At 34.1% G+C, this 26,071-nt stretch overlaps 1 protein-coding gene across 1 annotated transcript in view; it reads right to left on the bottom strand.

The window, feature by feature from the left end:
- Window positions 1-901: 901 nt before the first annotated feature.
- IFT74 (intraflagellar transport 74) overlaps window positions 902-26,071 on the bottom strand; it is an 80,284-nt gene continuing 55,114 nt past the window's right edge. Inside the window, 7 exon segments of the mRNA XM_032636066.1 lie at window positions 902-1,225; window positions 2,562-2,622; window positions 6,112-6,237; window positions 7,148-7,311; window positions 16,188-16,314; window positions 16,814-16,911; window positions 18,231-18,284. Of these exon segments, the coding sequence (XP_032491957.1) occupies window positions 1,107-1,225; window positions 2,562-2,622; window positions 6,112-6,237; window positions 7,148-7,311; window positions 16,188-16,314; window positions 16,814-16,911; window positions 18,231-18,284 (749 nt within the window). The 3' untranslated portion in view covers window positions 902-1,106.

Genomic DNA, 26,071 nt, shown 5'->3' with positions numbered 1-26,071 from the left:
TAAATTCACACAGAACTAAAGTTGAATAATTTAATGATAAATATTTACTTCAAGAAAGCAACATGCATGGGTATTTTTTCGTATATAAATTGTATCTCAATAAAGCCTTTTAAAAAAGAAACTAATACGCTTGTGTTTCATGAATACTGAGAAGAAGAATAACTTGATGAACATGATATCAGAGCAAAGGAAGGATAGTTTTAAGGAATATTTTATGCTGGTGCATATGCAAGGTGACTCATTCCTGCCCAAAAGAGAGGATACATCTTTAGTTACCATAATGTCTCCCAGATTCCTATAACACAATTCTACTCCTTCCACCTTCTCCTTTCAAATGTTCTAGCAATGCTTATAAATTAATCTACTTAAGTCCTCCTATAATACTAAAGAGTGAATGTATACTCCAGGGTGGAAATGAACAGCAGTAGCCATAGTCCAGAAGAGCCGGCAATAAGTACATTTCTTTTAAATTTCATGTTTTTCCTAGCAAATATTTACATGTGAGAAAGTATTTTAAAAATGCAAAGATTAAAAGTCTTAATTCAAGATCTTTAGGAATAACTGATATATAAAATGTGATATATAAAATAAAAATATATATGTGAGTTTATATATCTTAAAACACATCAAATATACCCTATTTGAGAAGTAAAGCTCAAAACTAAATATCTCCCTTCTCTTCTCACTTTTTCTAGAAGCAAAAATTGGCAAGGTTGATAAGTGCTAAATCAGAATCATACTCCATACACCCCTCCTAGGCTTGACATATGAAAAGACGATCTCATGTGCTGCCATAGATGTACTATACCAACTAAATGAGTAACAATGGCCACTTTTAGTTTGTTTTTCTCCTGGTTCTTTGAGACATTTTATCACCCACACAAAACAAATACAAGTATAAAAGGAGACGATACTTTTTTATAAGTAAACTATTTATTAAACTATTATACTATTTAAAATTTCACACTTCAAAGAGGCCACAAAAATTGTAACATTCAAAAATTTTAGGTAAAACTCTTCAAGGGTAAGCTATTATTTTTCAGCCGGCATGTATGAAGTTTAGCAGCAAAAGGATATTTCTATAGAGACTTGTAGTTGGTTCAGACTCAGTTTCTGCTCATGCTATGTAGAGCATCCATGATGGTTTTATTATACTCTGCAATCTGCTTGGTCACATTCTTCATAATTGGCCGGTAATCACTCTCTTGACTCTTGGTTGCTATGACTAATTACATGAGTTAAGGGGAAACAGTATCAAAACAAATATTAATCTAATTTTGTGACTCAGAAAGGACCCAAATTGTACTCGTATTTTTCTTATTGAAAACTGAAGATGGCACAAAAAAGCGCAATTAGAATAGTTATTTAAAAAAACAGATTAAGCATCAATTGAAACCTAAAAGGCCAGGCAAAACTTGTTTCAAAAAAGTTCACCTATGGTTTAAAATCTTTTTTAGAGTTAACATTTTATTCATCTCAATCTTAATCTGGTCATAGAACAACTCAATGTTTAGAAGAACTATGTCCTTTAGAGTACTACACAGGATTTCAGGCAAGTCTCTAGACTTCACTCTGTTTCAAAATCACCTACTTTATGTTGCACAAAACCAGAATTCTGGACTCTATCATACTGTGAATGGGAATCTTCTGCTTTTAAAATAAGTTGCACAACCACTGGGAATAAAGTCCTTAGAGCATCTCATCTGGAGGTAAGCTGGGGTCCATGCTGCCCTGAGCTGATGTTCAGTAGTGTCCTAGAGGAGAACCTATGCAACCAGTGAGTCAGGATCTAGTTCTCTAAGCAGAGATGTCCGTAAATAGGTCAAAAGGGGACTAGGAAACAACCTTTGGGGAAATGTTTCTTACAACTCCACAATACTTGTCCTCAGCAGCTGCTTCCTTCTATGTCCATACAAAAAGACAAGCAAGAAGACTGAATATAAGAACTATCTTGACAGAAATAAGATGGGACATAAGTACTGTCTTGGTAGATGAAGCTGAATTGGCTGAAACACAGATGAGCTTGAAGGTCAAATTTCTCATGACACTACTTGGTTTATCTCTCCCTTTGCTGCCCAGATATCCAAGGTACAGCATTATAAATAACAACAATTGACTATACTTACATGCATACATACATATACATATATATGGTTATATGTAATTCTCCCAACAACTCTATGAGAAGGAAGTATTAACTGTATTTGAGATGATAAAATTGAGGTTTAAACAATTAAGTAAACTGTCCAAAGTCCATAACCTATAAGTAGTAGTCAATATTTAAAATTAGATCTCCTTACTCTAAGACCTGTACACTTAATCACTATGCTGCACTATGGCTTTGTACAGTCTGCTTTCTATTAGTTTGGTGTACACACACACACACACACACACAATCACAGAATGGAAACTAAGTCTTATTCATTTATTTCCCACATAGTTTAGCCAGTGTTTTGTACATATTAGGTATTTGATGTTGAACTGAATTTCATTTCAGTCTTTAAAGAAATTCCTAAAAAAAACCACTCAGTCAAGCTCATTCGCAGTTTTTTAAAGGATACATTCTTTCATCACAAAATTATTTTGCTCATGGTGTTGCCACTTCCTCTCCAAATTTGTAAGCTAAAAACACAAAAGAAAAATGTTAACCAGTGCCCATATTCAAAACAATTATACACCCCTTTGAGATGATAAGAAAAAAAACACCCCCAATTTTAAATCTTTTCAACTCCCTGCATTTTATTGAGATAAAGCCATGATAGACAAAAAAGAAATTAAAAAAAATTAAATAACAGTAATACAATAATAAATACAATGCTGAACTTGACAACAGGTTTACTCTGTTTACTTTAATTGGAAATTATTTATTATACCAATGAACATACCAACTGAAAGACAATTTATGATTTTTCCCTTTCCTAAAAGAACTTAAAACAGAAGAATGGGACATGATAGGAATCTCTCCTTGAAACCTGAAGGTCTAATGCCACAAAAGTACTATATATTCTAATACTGCAAAGGTTCAGCTATATAGGAGAAACTTCCTTATTTCCAGGGCTAAATTTCCTGTCTAATTCCACAGGCTGTGATAAGAGCCGAGCTGCAGTGTGAAGATTATAAGAGGGCTGGTAAAAAGCTGGCACTGTTACAATAATTTCTGCATCAACAGGAAGCTAATGTGGATATTATATTGATGGTTGCTTCCTCCAAAGACAATTTTACTGTTATAGAATTAAATTGTTTTTCTGATTTAATTAACCTTGTAACTCTGGGTTATGGTCTTTCTTTTTTAAGATGCACATAGTTTTTTTCCTAAACAAAGGACAGTCTGAAAAATGAAACATTAAAATAATGTTCTGCCTGGACATTTCCAAGAAGTAATAATCATTTTTAAAAATCTGATAATTGAAACAGCATTATTAATATTTCTTTCTAATCTCATGTTAAAATTATTTTCAGGGCATAAGTTCAGTCTTAATGTAGCATCCATCCCATTGTTTCCTCCAAAGAGATAAATCTAGATATTAGGATGAATCATAACTAATTAATTATATGAACTGTATGTGCTGTGACTTAATGCTACTAAATCAGATCTAGCTTCCCCTGATAGAACCTTGAAGTTAAGATGGACTTAAGGAAGCAGTCAGCATTTTTTGACAATAAATCTCTAATAACCTTTTGCAAAGTCAGGTACCAAATTTTTCCTCTTTGTTTCATACAAAGGGGTGGCCTTATAATGCAGCAGACCCCTTAAGTGCTACATGAATAATGATATAAAAGCAACACTGTGTCAGATGGTCAAATTCCTTCTATATTATACATCTATTTCAGTTACTTGCCTTTAAAGCTCCAAGGATGTTATGAAGCACACATCTGTCTTTTTCTCCCTACAACTTATTTTACAAGTCTGTTATGAGTTCTTTATATGTTTTGGATATTAACCCCTTATGAGACATATAACTTGCAAATATTTACTCCCATCCTGCTTTTTCATTTTGTTGTTTCATTTGCTGTGTAGAAACTTTTTAGTTTGATGTGGACCCACTTATTTATTTCTGCCTCTGTCGTTTGTGCTTTTCGCGTTATAATAAAAAACTTGTTGCCAAGACTAATGTTAAGGAGCTTTTCCCCTATGATTTCTAGGAGTTTTACAGTTTGTTCCAATATAAATGTGTTTAAATGATTTCAAATCAATAACCACTCAAAAAAAAAAAGGTCTATTGTATAAATTACCGATCTCAAAAGCCAGTTTTTGAGTAAATAACTGCAAAAGATAGGGCGACCAGGATGTGATTCAAACAGCTGAGATTCACAAAAGGCAACAAATAATACAGAGAAGCATTGTAAGTTGTGGTTTATGTTACAAATTCCTGTACGTGGGGTTACAAATAAGATTAGTACTTAATGTGGGAATAAATGAGATAGCCACTGACTGGCTCTAAGAAATTGTGTTTGTCAAATGTTTTCCTCTTTAAATCATCCATTCAGTGGAAGAGGAAGGCCAAAAATCCATATGAAATATCAGTATTTTTTCCTATGAGCCATAAGACAATGGCCTCATAAACTTTTTCTTATGTTTCTTCTCCAGTATCCATTCCCACTCTAAACAGACTAGGATAATTTTGCTATTCACAAGTCTATATCCAGGCCTGTATATTACAAAGTAGAGACAGAGTAACTGACGAATAAATTTGAAATATGTAAATTAGTGACTTCTAAGTTTTTAGTAGTTGTGGCAAACTCTGATGAGAGTCCACCCCTTTCAAGAAGAATATAAGGTTTGTCTTTTTTTTAAATGGTACATCCACACAATGAAATAGCTGATGCCATAAAAATATCATCAAAAAAAGCGCTTGAAAACACTTAAGAAAACAATTGCTTAAAGAGCATATGCATAGAATGATTTCATTATTTGTAAAAAAACAATATAATTAAGGGTGTATAACTGCAAAGGAAAAAAATTTACAAGGATATTATACCAAAATGTTAATGATGGTTGTCTATCATCATCATCATATTACTACACGAAGGAAGAAAAAATTCAATGCATTTAGCATTAATAAATCATAGTTGCAAATTGCTAATGTAGATAATTAGATGTGAGAATGACCAACCTTTATCAGACCACAATTACTGATTTTATCTATGACACGCATGCTTCATTTAATCCTCCAACAAATACTTATTGAACACCTATTATGTGCCAACCACTAGCACAGTGCTGGGAAGAAAGTGAGGGAAAGAGACATCATTTCTGCCCTTAGAAAGAGCTCTCAATATAGAAGACCTTAGACCTTGATCAGGTAATTATCAACAGGATGAGTGATATGAAAAGGGGGCTTGTCTATGCATCCTGTGTAATAATCAGAGATGTACATAAAGAAATTCAAGAACATTACTGCTCTTTATAGCATTATTTGAATAGTTTGAAAACAAGAAATAACCTAAATGTCCAACAATTTGGAATTGACTCAGTAAATTATGCTATATCCATATAGTCAAATATTATATAGAATCATATTTTTACAAAATCTACTGACAAGGGAAAGTATTTATGATGTATAGTTAATAATGAAATACAAGTTTCCAAAGAATAGGTACAATATGGTACCATTTCTATAAATATACAGAAATAAATGTGTACATATGTACATGTATAAACTAAGTGTACACATGACATAGAAATATAGACTAGAAATATCTGTCTTCATATACACAGAATCATCTCCTGGGTGGTGGGATATTAGTCATTATGGCTCATTTTTGTTATCTGCAGCATTTATGTATTAGCAAAGTTTCTGCATTAAAAACACTTTACTTTTGAAATTTTTAAAAGCCATTACTATAATGGCTGTGCCCAGAACAGTGCCTAGCATAGAGTTGGCCTTCGATGTAAGTTTACCTAAGTCAGGAAAGCAGGAGTAAATTCATTCTGAGTGGAGACTATACAGAATCTAGTTATCTTCAAAGCCAGAAAATCTGGAAGGTAAATAAAGCAGTTGAAAAAAAAAAAAGGAATGGATTGCTTTGGGAGTGAAAATATAGATCAAGAGAACAGGCCAGATAGCCTAAAAACAGAAATGAATTTCAGTCTTTTATTTTTCTTTTTACCTGAGAATGTGTCTCGTTTTCTTGCAGTTGTGTTTTTAGTGTCTCATATTCTGTGTTTAGTTTCTGAATTAGTTTTTTAAAGGCATTTCTGCGGGTTAATAATACTGTTCTCTCCTGATGCAATTTCTAGATAGATCCAAACAGAAGTAAATAACAGGCTTTAGCAGATACCTAGTAAACCAATATAAACAGCATTTGACTTAAACAATTTCAATAATATTCTGATAAAATTCTACCAAGGCTATAATTACTCTAAAACCTATTTGTAAAAATATCCTTTTAATTATAATAAGCTAAATTAATATTAACTATATTAATAATAACATATTAGGGCTGTCATATGTGTTTGTACTCCACCAGATTTACTTTATTTTTAAAATTTTTTGTAAATTTATTTATTTATTTATTTTTGGCTGCATTGGGTCTTCCTTGTTGCGCACGGGCTTTCTCTAGTTGCAGAGAGCGGGGGCTACTCTTTGTTGCAGTGCACGGGCTTCTCATTGCGGTGGCTTCTCTTGTTGCAGAGCACGGGCTCTAGGCGCGCGGGCTTCAGTAGTGGTGGCTTGCGGGCTCCAGAGCACAGGTTCAGTAGTTGTGGCGCACGGGCTTAGCTGCTCTGTGGCATGTGGGATCTTCACTGATCAGGGCTCAAACCTGTGTCCCCTGTATTGGCAGGCGGATTCTTAACCACTGCACCACCAGGGAAGCCCCAGATTTACTTTAAATTAATGTAAATGGCAATGAAAAGCCACTGAGAAGTCTTAAGTACAGAAATATCGTAATCAAATTTGCATTTAACAAAGTTTATATTTGAAGTGCACTTATTTGCTTTTCAATGTTTGTCTTTTGTTTTGAAACTTAAATCACTCTAAATTCCTTCTATATATGTAAACTTCTTTATTTTTTCTTAGATTATATATCAAATAGTCAATTGAAAATAATAAATTTTATAAATTTTAAAAAATACATATATTATTAAATTTAATCAAGAAAAAACCAACTTGAATTACAATTTCATAGAACTGTTACCATTTACCTTTTTCTTTTCTTCACCTGATGATTTTAAAGCTGGCAAATCATTATATGTTTCCAGATCAGTTATCATTTGCTTAATTTTGCTTTTTAGAGACTGTTGTTCCTCAGTCATTTTACTTTCCAGTAGCTCCATTTTTTGTAGATCCAACTGTAGACGCTGACTATCTGAAACGCAGGAAGATTCAAGGCCATAATTAGTCGAAATTTTATTCCTTACACAAAAGGAAATGCAATCATTAAAACTCATGCATTTTTTACAAGAGTATCTGCACAAGAAACATGCATTCACTGCAACTAGTGAGACAATACAAAGATACATTTTTTTAAAAATTACCCCCCAGGTAACCAACATAAACCGATGTATATTAATCACATTTGTCTCCATTCTCATACAAACATGTAAGAACACACATAGTTCTTTTTCTTACTTAATAATATATGAGATAAAGATTCATCATTTTTAATATGTGCATGACATATACACACAGTTATGTGGAGAAAAAAGCAAGTTATGAAACGTTATGAGCAAAATTTTATAAGTACATATATAGTCAGTTCTCATTATTTGTGGTAGTTATATTCCGAAAAGTCATTGTAAACACTGAGTTAGCAAATACTGAACTCCTATGGGAAATACAGGATTAGGTTTCTGTGAGTCTCTGGTCACGATACTTTTATCAACTTTGATGATACTTTTATCACCAAACTAATACATAACCTTGTTTTATGTATGTTTCTCTTTAAATATGTTATTTAATATATATTATTGATTTGTTAACATTGAACTCAAGGCCAACTTATGCCTCAGTGAAGCTTATCTAACTGACATATTTTCTCTGTAAGGCACATCACAGCCTTGCGCTTAGGAACACTAGCCACCACCTCAGCACTATACTTGGGAGCCATTTTAAATAGCAAAAGCACTAGCAAAAACACACAAAAGTGTGGTTAAAAAAAAAAGTGACATTAAATAATACACCATGAAAAGGATACTTGTTTATAGTATGAGAACTAATGCAGGAAGGCATAGTGCTGCCTTAATCAACCTCCACTGGGAACTCGAGCATTCAAATTTTTCAAATTTGAATTCCAATTTTTCACCTCTGCGTGTGTTCACAAATGACCATGAAAGTGCTGCAAATATGAATTTGGGGTTACAAATTAATTTCAGTGAGAGAGCAAGTATACAAATACAAACTCCATAAATAATGAAAATTGCCCGTGTGTGTATGTGTGTGCGCGATTCTTTCTTTCAAAAGTATTGAGCATCTACTATGTGCCAGGTGCTGAGGATATAATGGAAATCAACAGAGACATCATTGTTTTCACTCGAGGAGCTATATTCTAGAGGTTAAATTAGGAAATTAAATAAGCACTTACAGTAAACTGGATAACTACTATGAAAAGAGTAATACAGGGTACCACAGAACATATGGCATTGGTCAAAAGAATTCTCTGAAGACATGCCTTTTAACTAAGGCATTAAGGATTAGGAATCAACCACACAAAGGAAAAAGTGAGTGTTCCAGAGAAAATAATCAACATGTGCAAAAATATCTAGAGGTAAGAAAGCACGAGGTAAAGTCTAAAAGTCTAGAGGTAAGAAAGCATGGTATCTTTGCGCAAATAAGAGAAGTATGACTAGAACCCAAAGTTCAAAGTGGATGGTGGTATGAGAGAAAACTGAAAAATTGAAGGATTTCAGTTCATGAAGGGCTTAAGTCAAGACAGGGAGTTGGGACTTTATGCTAAGGGCTATGGCAAGTCATCAATGAGTTTCAAATCAGAGAGTAACATAATTAAATTTTAGAAAGTTCTCTCTAGTTGCCATGTGGACAATTAATCAAAATAGCATAACTATGTGCAGGAAGACCAGTTAAGTGTTGATTCAGTGATCTAGGCAAGAAATCTTAGACTGGTGGGGATTTTTTTTTCATTAAACAATTTTAGGGACTTCCCTGGCAGTCCAGTGGTTAAGACTTCACCTTCCAGTGCAGGGGGTGCGGGTTAGATCCCTGGTAATGGAGCTAAGATCCCACATGCATCACGGCCAAAAAACCAAAACATAAAACAGAAGCAATATTGTAACAAATTCAATAAAGACTTTAAAAATGGTCCACATCAAAAAAAATCTTTAAAAAAACCCAGTATTTATTAAATAAATGCTTTCTATGTGCCAGGCAAATAGAAAGGCATGGGGAATATAGCAACGAACAAAGAACTTATATTCCAGTGGAAAAAGACTATATATATAAAATATACAGTTATGTCAGATAAAAATAAATGAAGAAACAGTGCAGGAGAGATCTGGAGGGACTCAAAACAGATTAGGCATTTGGGATTAACAAAACAGGCAATCGACCGGATACAGTAGTTGAGTGAGAGAAAATGCGGAATCCCGTTTCCAACTTGAATAAATGAGTGTATGGGAGGGTAGGCAGAGGGACGTATAAATTTTTGTCTGTTGGAGGGATTTATGATACACTGAAGTCGATTTAGGATTTGTTGAGTTTGAGATACCTCAGAAACATCCAAACAGAGATAAGTAAAGATGTCCATATATGGAAATATGGGTCTAAAATCCAGAGGGAAAAATGTGAGCTCTGAAGATACAGATTCTGAAACCACCAGCATAGAGATGGCGCCTGAAGCAATGGGAGTTGTTCAAATCATCAACAGAAAAGGATTCATGACTGCACCTATAAGAATACCAAATTTTTAAAGAATAAATTAACATGAAGGATCCATATAGAATAAGAAATGACCAAAGAAATAAGAGAAAAATCAGAAGTCATGGGGAAAAGATATTTCAAGAATAAAGAAGTGGTTTGTAGTACAGAATATTACTTAGAGATTAAAAGAAAAAGATGGCAAAATATGTGTTGAATTTACTGACCAGGAGAACCTGGATGTATCTTCTGAGAACAGATTTCACAGAAAGAAATGGAATCAAGAGTGAGAGGAAGGGTTTAAGAAATTTGACTGTGAAACCTTTGAAAGAGAGGGATAATAGCTGGGCAGAGAATACTCGGAAAAGGCTTTTTATTTTTTTCCAAGATGTGATAAAATACGGAAAAACGACTAAAAAGATACCAAAATTTTAACAGTAATAAACTTTTGATAGTGGGATTGTATTTTTAGTTTTTATTTATGCTTGCTTATATCTCCTAAATCCTCTATAATGAATATGAATTCCATTTATAATCAGAAAACAGTATTTTTAAAAATATTCCATTCTGGTAGGATTATATAATACCTACCTTCTCTATTTCAGAGACTTCTTAACTTTGTGATGCTGGCTTTAAAGGTCTCTTTTTTAAAGAGAAAGAAAGGTTTAAGAGGAAACCAACATTACTAAGAACCTGGAATGTGCCTGGCTTTATATATTATCTGATTTACTTTTCGTAATAGCCCTGGGCGAGGGTAAATTTTATTATATGAGGAAACTAAAGCTTAGAAAAGTAATTACTGCCCAAGGTCAACAGCCAGTCAAGCTTTGGTGCTGAGTGATATTGTTATCATCTTTATGAAAGGTTCATATTTTACAATAGCAAATGTTACTTTATGATCCAAAGATGCCTCAATGAGCAACAGTGAGTTGTGGGAAGAGGAACAGTAACACTTGGTCAATTTTGCTACTTCAGGCTTCTCTCCCCAGGCCCCATCCTTTGTTCTGCTTTCCTTATAGATACCAAAATAAAATCTGATTTCAGCTAACTCAAAAACAGATACTAAAATGGAATTGAAATATATATCCTGTATATTTAGATGAAGAAATCTGGATTCAAATTTGGCCAGTTTCTTCTCTTCTGTGTTCCCAGGGATAGGCATGGGAATAACCCAATACATCCTGTAGCTACTTATTTGTAGAGGCATACAGTGATGCACTGTTATCTTACAACGTTTTACCTTCACTTTTCCTCTAGTTTAAAGTAGGAATATGAATACCCTCAAAAAAATAGTGGTATTTCAGAGTGTCAAAAGCCAAATATGAACATCTTCCTTAAATTACTTAGATTTAGGGGTAGAAGATTTTTATATTAAAGTAACGTATTTCAGAGTAAAATACAAAATTCACAATGATTTTTATGATAAAATTTAATCTCATAGTGGGCTATATTGTACCCTGTGTATACATAGTATTTTTCTCTGGCTCCTTTTATTGTTTTCTCTTTATTGCTGCATTTCAGCAGTCTGATGATGATGTGCTTAGGTAAGGAATTTTTACATTAACCCTGTTTGGGGTTCAAAGAGCTTCTTAGATCTGTACAATTAAGTTTTTCATCAAATTTTCAGAAAATTTTCAGCCATTATTTCAACTATCTTTTCTCCCCCATTCCCTGTCCCTCCTCTCCTTCTGGGACTCCAATTACATGCAAATTAGACTGCTTGAAACTGTCCCACAGGTCATTTAGGCTCTGTTCATTCTTTTTTCTTCTTCAGATTAGATAATTTCTATTTATTTATCTTTAAGTTCACTGATTCTTTTTTTCTGCTGTGTTCAATCTTCTATTCAGGTCAGTGAATTTTTCATTTTAGTTATATTTTCAACTCTAGAATTTTCACCTGGTTCTTTTTTGTAGTTTCCATTTCTTTGTGGGATTCTCCAATCTGTTCATTTTTTATGATTTTATTTTCCCTCAAGCCCTTAAATATGTTTATAAACTTTTAAAGTCCTTTTTCTTTTCATTTCAACGTCTGGATTATCTCAGGTTCAGTGTGTAGTGACTGCCTTTCCCCTTGACTCACATTTTCTTCTTTCTTCATTTTTACTAAATGTAAATTTTTATGGTATAATGGACATTTTAAATGACATGTTGTAGAGACTTTCCATTCTGCTCCTTTGAAAAGTGCTGATATATATTATAAATAAGCAATTAACTTTGCTAAACTAAATAAATCTCTAAACTTTTCTCCTTTGGAGTGGGTAGCATCTTAAACCTCTGTACTCAGTTCTTTCAACTTCTAGCTGCTGCTTTTTCCTAGGTCCCATAAAGCCTACTCAATGCATACACATTTCAGTAGTCAGATTAGGATTTGGTTAGAGTTTATACATAGAATTTTGGCACTCCTTCTTACCAGGATGTGTCTCTTATACAGGGCAGGCAATGAGTAAGTTGGTTTCTTCATGTAAGATTTAGCAAAATTTACTTGGACTTAATAAATTTAAGTTTTATTACCTATAAAGATTCTCTAATGGAAAAATCAATACAAAGCTGCTAATTATTAAACCTTCCTCTTCTACCTATGAAATCAGAAAGATTAAAATATACCTGGAAGGTGACATTGTAATAAAAATGTCATGTTCAAGAATCGAGCAACTCTCTACTTATGAATATAACAAAAATCACATAGAGTATAAAATACCAAATAGTAAAAAAAAAAAAAAGCTTCAAAAGACACTGATTTAAGAAAGGAGGTTGTTACCAACCAAATTTGTCCTAAGTTAGTATAATTAAATGTGAACATTTCCTTCTGTCTCTTTAAAGAGTCTTAAGACTCAACCACATTGACTCTATGTTATTTTAAAAGATATATCAATATATGGACTGAAATGTTGAGAGGGTTTTGTTTTATTGGATTAATATTTCTACTAGGGGTGGAAATAGTTAAGTTGAGAATCAAAGTGCTGAATCAAAGTCACTGAAGCTTATGGTGTTTCAATGCTCTAAATAGGAAATGTACTTACTTTGTATATTTTGGCTGTTTGGTGAAAAGTTATATAAATCTAACTACAAGTTTAATTTAAAGATATATTAGGGAAATACATTTTTAAACTATATATACTGCTTTTTCTAGAGAAAAGGAGAAAATGGTTGGTTGGTACAGGGTAAAGTTTATCTTCCTTTAACCGCAGGACCCCATGAAAAGCTAAAAGCTTCTCCAAGAGAAGAGACAGGAAGAGGATGCAGACTAGTTCCTTCTGATATGCTATGAAGTTGCAAAGTTTACCAAGTAGTGTGTACATAGTAGCAAAATCTCAGAAGGAACCACTTTGACCTGGGGAAATGTTCCTGAAATATTCTGCCATCAGCGCATTTGTTTATTCCCTGGAGTTTCCTTTCCAAAAATATAAATAAAAACTATTGCTGACAGGTTCCTTGTCTCTTTACTCATGCAGTTTATCAGTGTATCTTAACCTTCTTTTTTTTCATTACTGTCCCCCTAAGGAGCCTTTTGTAGACTATTGTTTTCCCAGTCACCTCCCATGAATTTTTTATATTACAGATGTATATCTGTTTATGTACAGTGACCTTTTGGAGGGCCACTTTATAGTTAGTATCTAAAATTTTTTTTACCCTCCCCCCAAGAAGTAATTTTGCCCCCTTGGGAGTGATATTGCTCCATTAAGAAGCACAGAGTACACTAAGAAAATCAGGTGAGTTCCAATTTTAACTTCAAGGGTCAAATGGAGGCAGTTCACAAAAGGGGAATGTAAAATTCATTATCTCTGAAAGATGAACCAGAATATTATAAACCTCTTATGGTGATTTCCAGATAGAAAAAGTTTCTTGTTGGGGGTGGTATTAAGAGAGGAAAAACAATTTATATGCTTGGCTTAAATTAACACTTAAAAATAACTGACTAAATGAAATTAATTGTAGGGGGTCAGATAATTCAAACTTTAAAAGGGAAACTTTCAGTAAAATCCTTATCATAGTAACAAACCAGATTTTTATCTCCATTGAAGCCAGTTCTCATTCTTTTTTAATTCTACATCTCTGGAGAAGACTAGGTTTTTAAAAGAAATGTAAACACAAAGTATAAAAGTATGAAAGGAATACAAAGTCCTGATTATTGAATTCATTTCCTGGTATTGATATTTACCCTTTTAAAAAATGTATGTTTCTCGACAGCCATTATACAAAGGTAGCTTAAAGGAGGCAAAAACTTGTTGAATTAATATTGACCTTAGAAAATGAAAAATTTTAAACTATGGTCTAAAACACAAAACAGAAGTTTCTTAGATGAAATAATTAAACATAAAATTCTTCAGCTTATAGAAAAAAGAAAATAAAGATGTAAAAACACTCATAGTTGTATACATCCAAAATAATTGAAAATGGGATCTTGAAGAGATATTTGCACACTTATGTTCACTGCAGCAGGATTTCACAATAGCCTAGAGGTGGAAATAACCTAAATGTCCACCAACAAATGAACGAATAATGAAAATGTGGTGTGTACATACTACAGAATATTATTCAGCCTTAAAAATAAATCCTGTCACGTGTCACAACACAGATGAACCTTGAGGACATTATGATATGAACTAAACTGGTCACAAAAAGGCAAATATTGCCTGATCCCACTTATATGAGGTATCTAAAATAGTCAAACTTTTAGAAATATAAAGTAGAGTGTGGTTAGCAGGAGCTCAAGAGGAGGAAATGGGGAGCTGCTGGTTCAATGGTATAAGTTTCAATTTTGCAAGATGAATATGTTCTAGAGATCTGTTGCATTAACAATGTGTAGATAGTTAACACTACTATACTGTACACTTACAGATAGTTAGGATGGTAAATTTCGTGTGTTTTTTATCGCAATTAAAAAAATACTCATAGTTAAACCAACAGTAGGTATAAATCAAATTTAGAATGCTCCACTTACGTGGAATATAATTCAGATATACAAATAAAACTATGGCAAACAAACTTTAAGCAAATCTGGGCAGATAAAATAAATGTACAGAATGACAATTTTCCACCTATATCATCAATTTAAATTCAACTGCATATTAATAGCGTTCAATATGCATTTATGGATTCACAATCCTTTATATAAAACTCCTAGGCAGTTGTGTTTTAGAATGTAGAATTCTTTGAATTTTAGAAAAGTAATATAGTGTATATACTGATTATTATACAACTCCCATGACAGGGTCTGAGGCAGCACCCGACATCAAGTAGATCAATATACTCCTGCAGCAAAAAGTATGAACAGTCACACTAGGTAGGATAATTAAAAAGCCTCATGTCAGTTCAGGTCAGGTTAGGTTTGCTGTAAAGAGCTTTTTTAGATTTGGGGATTCCAGATAAAGGGATATTACGGAAACTATTCCATTTTGGGAATCTTTGAACATTTTTAAGTTAGCAAATAGCGTCTTCCTTCTCCATGATCTCACAAACTGCCAGAGTAATTTCCAGTAGATAAATATACATAGCTAATTCAAAGTCACCATACACCATCATAGTTAGAATCCACCACTTCAAAAAACCAAAGACACTATACAAATTTTGACTTGACTTTATCCTAGGCTCTTTAAGCTCAATTATATTTGTTTCTAATCCCTACCTGCACTATCCAAATGGCAGCCACTAGCCACATATGACTTTTGAGCACTGGAATGTGTCCAGTCCAAATTGAGATGGGCTGTAACTGTAAAATCTCATTGATCATTTTATATTGACTACATGTTGAAATGATAATATTTTGAATACACTGGGTTAAATATAATATATTATTAAAATTCACCTGTCTCTTTTTATTTTTTTAATGTGGCTACTAGGCAATTCAAAATATATATGTGGCTGGCATTACATTTCTTTTGGACAATGCTACTCTAGTCTCATGTTAGTCATAATGGCTGAAACTATAATTAAAACATTACCACCTCTAGGATACCTCTCTCCTAACTACCCAAGACCACAGTGGATATGAGCCCTGTGCACGTCCATTGCTCCTTATCCTTCTATCTTAACACTGTTTCATTACACTTCAATTGTTTGTCATTCCACCAGATTGCAAGTTTCTTGAGGAAACAGACTGGATTTTTTTTTTTAATCCCTGTATACTCAAGTTACAGCAAAGGCATAAAGCAAATAATAAATGTTAAATGAGTGAGAATATCCCAATGAATTATTATTAAGTTGATATGAAAAGTCACAAAAAATTCTGAGCCTATGAATGACTGCAGCAATAGGCAGTCATAAATTATATCCTCAGTCTCTCAAAAAAAATCAAAGAGAATAACATTAGATTTTAAAAGTTCCAGTTTGTTACAGAAAAAAAGGATATTAAAATCTAGGTTGTTTCCTCACCTGAAGTCAGATTCCTAGCCGTACTTTGTGATTTCTGCATTTCAGTAGATTTAAAATTGAGATCATCCTGCATCATCTTCAGCTCTTGATTGGTGATAGAGGATATCTGTTTCATACGATTTATATTCTGTATTTGCAGAGACATAAAAGTGGAAAAAATTCCACTGATTTAACTTTCCAATAAAACTCTTGAAAATGCTGCTAAAGGACTGGATGTTTTGAAGGGGTATTCTTTTTTGAAATACATCATTCATTATATATATATTTTATAAAAGAATACAGTGAGATTCAAAGTGGTTTTCTCAATAAGGAGAGGTTAAATTAAAATTCAGAATTGTTTCTTTTACATTTGCTTTATTTTACTGTAGCAAAAATTCAACTATTCTATTTTAGGAACTGACTGGATTTTTAAAACACTTAGAATATTGAAAAGAGACCATGCATTTTTCCTCCTATGGTACCACACAATAGTAGCTGCTCAATAAATGTTTTTTGAGGAATCAAGATACTAATTAGGTATCCTGTACTCTTACATAATAGTGAACCACTGCAGTTTTTGAGTTGTATTTAGAAAGGTAATCACAGTAAAAATAATGAAGACACTAAGACAGGTACATGGTACTTACTCGACTACAGTGCTCTAAGAGTGCAACAATGTTGACTTCTATCTGTGCCTTCCTTTCCAGTTCCTGGTTCTTAGTTTCCTCAAAAGTCTCAATAAAGGCTGCCAATTGAAAAATATGATGAGATGCTACTGTTGATATAGCTAAACACTACATAAGCTGTGACTTGTAGGTGTGAAAAGTACTTTTTAGAAATTCAAGGCAAATTTTAAACTATCACTGTTTAATTTTTTATTAACCCAAGGGTAATTAAACTACTCAATAAGAACATTTCTACATACTTTCAGGCTTTTAAAGTTTGCTATGACCTTAATATAAATAAACTAAAAATTTATAAATTCAGGCTCAGAAGTAACAGTTGATAAAATGGAGATGAGAATAAATCCTATGTTTTTACACTAGGATCTCACTGATACACCTACAATTAACATCTATAATTAGCCACTAACTTTACTTTGGAAAATATTACTAACTACCTTTTTTACCTGCAAACTGAGTACTTTATAATGCCAAATTAGTCTCAACTAAGTAAGTTTAGTAATTTATTGTTACAAATAAATATTCTAAGAAATCCTCCCTTTTCTTCTCTAACATAGAACTAGTACATAATTTGCTCTTACTTACATTCTTAAAATATTTCTATGGATCTTCCAAAAATTAACTTAAAATAATTTTACTATTAGCATGAAACAACAAATTAATTCTGAGATAATTTTTGGTACTTGCTGAGATTTAAAAGAAATCTTGGGATATCGTTAAGTCAGAGTTGGTAATTACTGCTTTATAACATGTTTCTATGAAGGTAACAATTGGCCTCAGACCTATAAAATGTCAGATTTTAAAAAATAATAATTTAAAAAGGAAACCAGTAATCGTTAATATAGTCAATTTTGATAAACTTATGAATGTACAACATAAGTTTAAGTGAAGATCTATTTACAAAGTCAAATTCAGATTTTTAAAAACAGTGAATAAGAAGGTACAATAGAAGGCTACTAAAGCTTCAGTTAGTAATAGAACCAAGAAACAAAATCAGAGGTGAGGGCTAATAAATAATGAGATAAGTACTATGAAAAGCTTAAAAAAAGGTGAAAGATATTAAAGGTGAAGCATGTGAAAGAGAACATTCAACAATCAATGAGTGGTCTATAGACTATACAGACTATAAATGTACATATTAGCTTTAGAATCTATCCCTAACATACAGTCATACACATACATACACATGTACAAAATCTTTCTAGAATTCTCTACCCATCTAAACTATGCTAGATATTTAGTAATACTTCAAGGCAAATGCTTTGAATGTCCACACTTCTGCACTATTATTAGTCATTATATCTTCTCAAAATGAGATCTCTGATTCAGTATAAATGAACAACTGAGAATATATTTTCACATCTATAAGATTATCACTTACTGTCCATATTTTCCTCCCTTTTTTTTAGCTCCTTGTACTTCTGATTCATTTCACCTATAAGAGATAAAAAAATTAACATTAGTTTCAAGAACTTAAGATATAGTACTCTAAATCAGAAATATCTCTTAGGTTCTCTATATGCCATTAGTCATTAAATATTCAGTATTTTCAATTAGGTGAAATTCATTTACATTGACTTACACGGTCTTTCAAAACAGCTATATATATATATGTATGTTTGACTATTTGGAAAGAACAATCCCCTGACTGGAAAGGACTGAAAGACTCTCCAATGGTTCTCTATTTCACTTCCAACTTGGAGCTATTCAACCTACACATGCACACACTGGTGACGGGAAACATAAGCTCCCATGAAATTTCATTTCATCTCTGAATAGCTCATAACAGCAAACAAGATGGCAGGGTTACTTCCCTCAGAGAGCTTAAAGTCTAGAGATTTAACAATTAAAATGTACTAAGTGCTATCATATGAAAGTAAAGGGTGCTACAGCAGCACACAGTAAGGACAATTAATCTAGTTCAGGAATCCAGGAAATTTTCCTCTAAAGAATAATATTTAAGCTGCATTATAAAGAATGGATGAATAGGAGTTACTTGGTCAAAATATAGAAGGAGTTGAAAGTCAAAGCATTATAAGTACAGAAATATGAAAGTGAGGATGAATATGGTAGCACAGAAAACCGAAAGAGTTCTGAGGCAGAGAATGTGAAGTGAAAAAGTGGCACAAAGATGAGGCAGGTTATGAGAGACCTTATAAGACACATGTTATAAAAGTCTGGATTCTCTCCTAAGGGCAAAGATTACTGAAGAATTTTAAGCAGAGGAATAAAATTATCAACTTGCATTTCTGATCTGGAAAATAAAAGAGAAGTAAGAGTGGAGGCAATAAGACCAGTCAGGAGGTTGTCAAAGTAATCCAAATGAAAGAGGAAGACTGCCTGGTGGCAATTAGGATGTAAGGTAGAGGATTTTCATTTGAGACATTTAAGAGCCAGAGTGAGGTGAGGATTTTGGTGAGGGTCAGAGAGGGAGAAGTCAAGTATGACTCCCAGGTTTCTGGCTTGGGTAATCGAGGACATTGTGGTACTGAAAAATAAATTAAAAAAAAGAAAATTGAGGAAGAAACTGCCATGTTGCACTTAATATATGTAAAAGACATGATTAAAAGGGCAAAAATCCATGGCCCGTACAGATGGATGAAATTGGACACTTTAGCTGCATAAAGGGACCATTAGTAGAGGTGGATCATGATTATTTTAGAAAAACAGGATTTTCAGTGTAACAGAAATTGAGATTTGGAGGCCCAGGGCTATTTTCCTGAACTAGTGAGATGGCTGCAGTCCTGTGCTCCCAGGGCCCCAGGTAGAGAAAGCAGAATAAATTTGTGCTTGATCCAATTTGTACAGTTTCTTCATTAAAGTCAGTTAGATCTTAGCATTCTAGAGAAACAAAGGAAGCTTACTAAGACAATGCCCAGCAAAGATGGAGAGAATAAGAGATTCCTAAGGGTGTTCCTGGTAAGAAGCTGGCATTTAGAAGGACTTTAGGAAGAAGAGTTCTAAGAAAATGGGGGAGCCAATAGTTAGAGTCCAGAGGCTAAAACCCATTGGTCAGCCTGTGTTCTATATATCCTCCTATAAGCTCTACGGTTTTGCCAAGTACCGGCTAGAGCAGCAATAACATTAGGGAGTGGAGGTAGATAGTCAGAATACAGCCCCTAATTACATGGAGGCTATGGACTTCCACTTGTATACTTGCTTGGGTGGGAAGTGAGTTACGAGTACACAAAGGTGATGGCAAAGTCAGAGAACCAGGTCAGCAGACAGCTTTTCTGCTTTCTGGTCTGAAAACATTTTTCCCAAATTCACTGAGGACAATCCCTATACAGAGAAAACCTTGTCAAGGTCCCCACCACCAGTACTCATAGTAAAAAGCTGAAAGCTACTGTACAAGGATAGTAAATACCCAGAGGTCATGAATTCCCAGCCAGTGAACACTCAGAACAAATGGGAAACATTTGGTTCACTCTAAGACTTTGGATGCATTAACAACCTTACTGATCAGTTCAGATGATCAACAATGGTCTCAGAGCATACTGATGCAGCATGATTAGTTGTAAGGGGAAGGGGAGAGATCTTTTTGTTTCACTAATAACAAAGTTTGTATATGATTAAGTTTTTTTGAAAAATACATTATAGACAGATTAAGATTAGCCCTATAATGATGTTACCATTCAGTAATTTATGGCAATAGTTTTTTGGATGGGAAGCAAAGGGAAAGAATATGAGCTTGCAGCATACATGATCTGGAATATCCTCACAGGAGGCTTACATGCTCGTAAATATTATATAACATATGTGAAGTATCAGAAAAGCTAGTATCTGCTGAATCTGCCATGGCCTAGGTTTCTAAAAAAGTCCTAGTTCCTTGTGTGGCTGTCTGAGAAGTTGTCCTCTTGGGAGACCGACCAGGCATTAAGGGATTAAGAAGAAGGCCTGCATCCTAGGCTTTACAGGCATTTAACTACCATCTTATCTTTCCTCTTCTAAACTTAAGAGAATTTCCTACACATGCTGTTTCCAGCTCCTCATCTTGCTATTAGACCTTACGACACTGCAATGAGGCTTCTCCTCCTGACATTCCAATGAAATTGTTCACAGTAAGATTATATGACTCCTTAATTATCAAATCCAAGGGGCAGTTTCAAGTTATCTTACTCTGTAATATTTGACACTATTGATACAACCCCTCTTCTTCCAATTTTTTTTCCGCTTATGTTTTTTGTTGCCTGGGGGTTGGGTTTTTCTGGTTTTTCTTACTCTCAGATCATTCCTTCTTTGTCTTCTCTTCGTAACTTTCCCTTTCTTCATTTAAATTCTGGATTCTGCTCTTCATTGACTTCTAATGCTACATTATATCCAAGGAAATCCCACTCATTCTTGTGGTTTAAAAACTCTTAAATTTGACCTTTTTCCTAATTTTCAGATTGTTTTATCCAATTGTTTACTACATATATTCATGTGGGCACGTTTCATGACATCCTAATACACAGCCTATCCATAATTAAATGCATCAGTCTTCCCCCTCAAAGTCTGTACCTCTCTGTATTGCCTATTATGTTTGAAAGCCCTTCACCATACACTTACCATCCAAGTCAGAAACCTGGGAGATTCCTCCCTCCTTCTCCCCTCAAATCCATGCTCCAAGTTGCCATTAGATTGAGCTGGAAGACATATCTGGTCAATGTCTCCCAGCTATACAGCTGGCCAGCTGGATTAGTTAGGACAGAGCTCCCATATATCTTAGCAAATTCCCAAGCTTCATAAAACCTCCTCCCATATCACTGTTGCTAAAAAGAGAAGAGATCAGGGCCCTAGTGAACTCCTCTATTTTGTGATTTCTCAGTTGGTGGATTAATATGAGCTTCTCATGAGAGGCAATGTACAGATGTGGGCAGTCCTAAAGTAGGGTAAAATATAGGGCTTGTTACCAAATCTATCCTTATATTTAATATTATAGGAGAGGACAAGATCATAGACAGGGGAAGCTGATCAGTTATCACACTGGAGGTGCAAAGCAGGCCATAAAAAGGGTCTAATCATTTTAGAAAGATCAACAATGAAGAGACCAAAGGAAAGGGAAAAGGACACGTTCATAAAATGAGGGTTATTTTAGAGCTATCCTCAAACTCTGAGTATTTGATGTGATCATAGTTCTACATAATTTATTTCTTCCAAGTTTAGTGAGTACCTATTATGTGCCAGATACTATAATAGGTGCTGGGGATATCAAAATGAACAAGACAGTTGCCACTCTATCCTAGAAGGGTGTACAATCTGTTAGGTGAACAAAAGCAAAAAGTTACAATGCAACATAAGTACTGCAACTAAGCTATATATGAAGTACTATGATAACTAGATGGGTGAAAAGAGTTCAGGAGGCTTTTACATAGAAAGTATCACATCAGCAAGGCACTTTAACAGGTAACGGAGGAATTATAGAGATGAATAAGATATTTTCCTTCAAGAAATTTATGCTCTAGTAAGACAAGTACCCAAAAATTTCCACTATAAATTCAGGCCTCTTTCCCCTTACAAGAGGGAAAGAAGAAATGAGTACGGACTGTTACAAAAGACTTGGGATATTGTAGAAAGGACACTATTGCTTTTTGATACTCTCAGCTATAGCCAGCCAGTGGAGTAAGGGAACTAGGCTCTTCTTCCAGCACTAAAGGGCTGAGTACCACCATAAGCACCTTTCTCCTCACTTGTCAGTAAGGTCATCTGACTCTTTTACCTCTCTATCATAAAATGTTCTCTTGAATCAAGGCTTAACAGAGCAATCTTGGCTTTTATACTCTGAGAAGCAGTTCTGACCCTGGAGAAGGGTCCAATCACCATTTTCCAGAACAGGTAGCTACCCTAATCTTCTCATGATCAGTGTACAACAAGGCACAAGCTAGTGACTCCTCTGGCTGCAAGGCTCCCAAGTCAGCAGACCTACTGATTTTAGAGGTGAAAAAGTAGCAGATAGCAAATAAAATTAGAGAGGAGGGGCAAAAATAAACACCAAGGTACTTTTGCTGGAAGGTAAGATTCTTTCCTTTCTAGCACTTGGGGTCCTTCTGAGGCAAGCTAAATATCCCGGTACCTTCGAGCGTTCAGTACCTTCAAGTGTTCCTTATGTGGCATAGTTTCAGTCTTGTTATCATTCTGTTCATTCTACTCTTACTCCAGTTCTTCTTCATTCCTTTTAAAGTATGATGCCAAGAAACAGGATTCCAAGCAGACTATCACTTCTCATAGTCCATATATTCATCTTTTGTTAATGTAATCTAGGATTCCAGCTGTTCTGGAGGCTGTATCACATGAATTCACATTGAGCAGCTATCTAAACCCCCTCTAACATTTTCACATATTTTAGTAAGATACAGCACTTTCTCCTCCCCCATTCCTGCTTCAATTTTAATTAGTTTTGGAGTCCTATTAAACTTCATCTTTTTACATTCAGTCTCTCTCTCACCTACTTTTTGCACATCACTATAGCAGTAAGTGATAAACTAATATATCAAATATTGCTAAACTGGTATGCTAAAATGAGTACATATAAGTTTAATGTTTTAAACTAACTTTTAGCTTCAAGCTTCACCCAATTTATCAATTTTCATTCAACAAAATGTTTTAAATTTTGGCAGGAAAGTTTCTTTACAGCTATGCAGACAAGGTCTGATTATTCTATCTACGAGAGGCATTTAAAATATATACAATAAAAATTCTCTAAATATGTAAAAGTTAAATTATTGCCTAAAGCCTCACCATTTCTAAAGAAAATAAAAAGGACTATGAAGAAGTTTGTTTCAACAGAGTAATGTCCATAAAATCAGATGGTATAATGAGTAATCCTTGGCCTGTACACTAAACACAATGTAAGTTCTTAATTATTTCCTAAAGCAGTGGTTATCAAACTTTAGCATGCATCGGAATCATCAGGAGGGTTTGTTGAAACACAGTTTGCTAAGCCCTATTCCCAAGGTTTCATGTTTAGTAGGTCTGGGGTAGAGTCCAAGAAGTTTTATTTCTAACAAGTTTCAGATGGTGCTGAAGTGCCTGGTCTGAAGATAATACCACCATACAAATAAATAGTTTAACCAATCCCCAAATTGAACAATAAACAATGATTCATTCTTCTTCATTGTATGTATATTGAGAAGCTACAAAACAGCAATGTAAAGATGCCATTTGAAACTCAGATACCAGCTGATAAACTAAATATATTATCTTGTACATCCTGGGGAAAATACTTTCCAAATATGTTTTGGGAAAATCTCCAGGAAAGTTATTAAAGTTTCAGTTTATAAATTAATAGCATTACATATGGTCACCTTATCTTTGATAAAGGAGGCAAGAATATACAATGGAGAAAAGAAAGCCTCTTCAATAAGTGGTACTGGGCAAACTGGACAGTTATATGTAAAAGAATGAAATTAAGAACACTCCTTAACACCATACACAAAAATAAACTCAAAATGGATTAAAGACCTAAATATAAGGCCAGACACTATAAAACTCTTAGAGGAAAACATAGGCAGAACACTCTATGATATAGATCACAGCAAGATCCTTTCTGACTCACCTCCTAGAGAAATGGAAATAAAAACAAAAATATTTGCAAATGAAGCAACCGACAAAGGATTAAGCTCCAAAATTTAAGCAGCTTATGCAGCTCAATATCAAAAAAACAAACAACCCAATCCAAAAATGGGTAGAAGACCTAAATAGACATTTCTCCAAAGAAGATATACAGATTGCCAACAAACACATGAAAGAATGCTCAACATCATTAATCATTAGAGAAATGCAAATCAAAACTACAATGAGATATCATCTCACACCTGTCAGAATGGCCATCATCAAAAAATCTACAAACAATAAATGCTGGAGAGGGTGTGGAGAAAAGGGAACCCTCATACACTATTGGTGGGAATGTAAATTGATACAGCCACTATGGAGAACAGTATGGAGGTTCCTTAAAAAACTAAAAATAGAACTACCATATGACCCAGCAATCCCACTACTGGGCACATATACCCTGAGAAAACCATAATTCAAAAAGAGTCATGTACCAAAATGTTCATTGCAGCTCTATTTACAATAGCCAGGACATGGAAGCAACCTAAGTGTCCATCGACAGATGAATGGATGAAGAAGATGTGGCACATATATACAATGGAATATTACTCAGCCATAAAAAGAAACAAAATTGAGTTATTTGTAGTGAGGTGGATGGACCTAGAGTCTGTCATACAGAGTGAAGTAAGTCAGAAAGAGAAAAACAAATACCGTATGCTAATACATATATGGAATCTAAAAAATAAATAAATAAATCGTCACAAAGAACCTAGGGGCAAGATGGGAATAAAGATGCAGACCTACTAGAGAATGGACTTGAGGACACAGGGAGGGGGAAGGGTAAGCTGGGACAAAGTGAGAGAGTGGTAGTGTATGTATGGACATATATACACTACCAAATGTAAAATAGATAGCTAGTGGGAAGCAGTTGCATAACACAGGGAGATCAGCTCGATGCTTTGCGACCAGCTAGAAGGGTGAGATAGGGTGGGTGGGAGGGAGGGAGACGCAAGAGGGAAGAGATATGGGGATAAATGTATATGTATGAGTGATTCACTTTGTTATAAAGCAGAAACTAACACACCATTGTAAAGCAATTATACTCCAATAAAAATGTTAAAAAAAAGATTTCTAATCAGAAACAATATAAGTGAGAAGACAGCGGATCAACATCTCTAAAGTACTGAAAGATAAAATCTGTCAACCTTGACTATACCCAGCAAAAATATCCTTTGAAAATGAAGGCAAATAGGCATTCTCAGACATACAAAAGCTGAAAGCATTCATCACCAGCAGACCATAACTACAAGAAATGTTTAAAGTCCTTCAAGCAGAAAGAGAAAGATCTCAGATGGAAATCTGGAATCTACATTAAGGACTGAAGAACAGCAGAAATGGTAACTACATGGGTAAATAGTAAGATTTTGTTCCTTATTAGTAATCTTTTAAAAATATAATTGACTGTCAAAAATAATAGCTATGCAAAATGGATATCTCAGAAATAACTAAATTTCCTTGTCAATTGCATTATTATGAACTTTCATCAAATCTTTAACCGTGGTCATTTTTAAGTCTTTTGTCATTTACAGACAGTTCTGGGTGTACTCTGATGCTTTTGCAAAAATGTTCCTATAAAAGGGTTTCACCTTCAAGGAATTCATGGAAACGACTCTGAGAAGTGCAGGTTTCTGG

The sequence above is a fragment of the Phocoena sinus genome, chromosome 6, assembly GCF_008692025.1.
Source record: "Phocoena sinus isolate mPhoSin1 chromosome 6, mPhoSin1.pri, whole genome shotgun sequence".
NCBI lineage: Eukaryota > Metazoa > Chordata > Mammalia > Artiodactyla > Phocoenidae > Phocoena > Phocoena sinus.
Note: the sequence above shows the minus strand (reverse complement) of the source record. Positions and strands in the feature narration are given on the sequence as shown.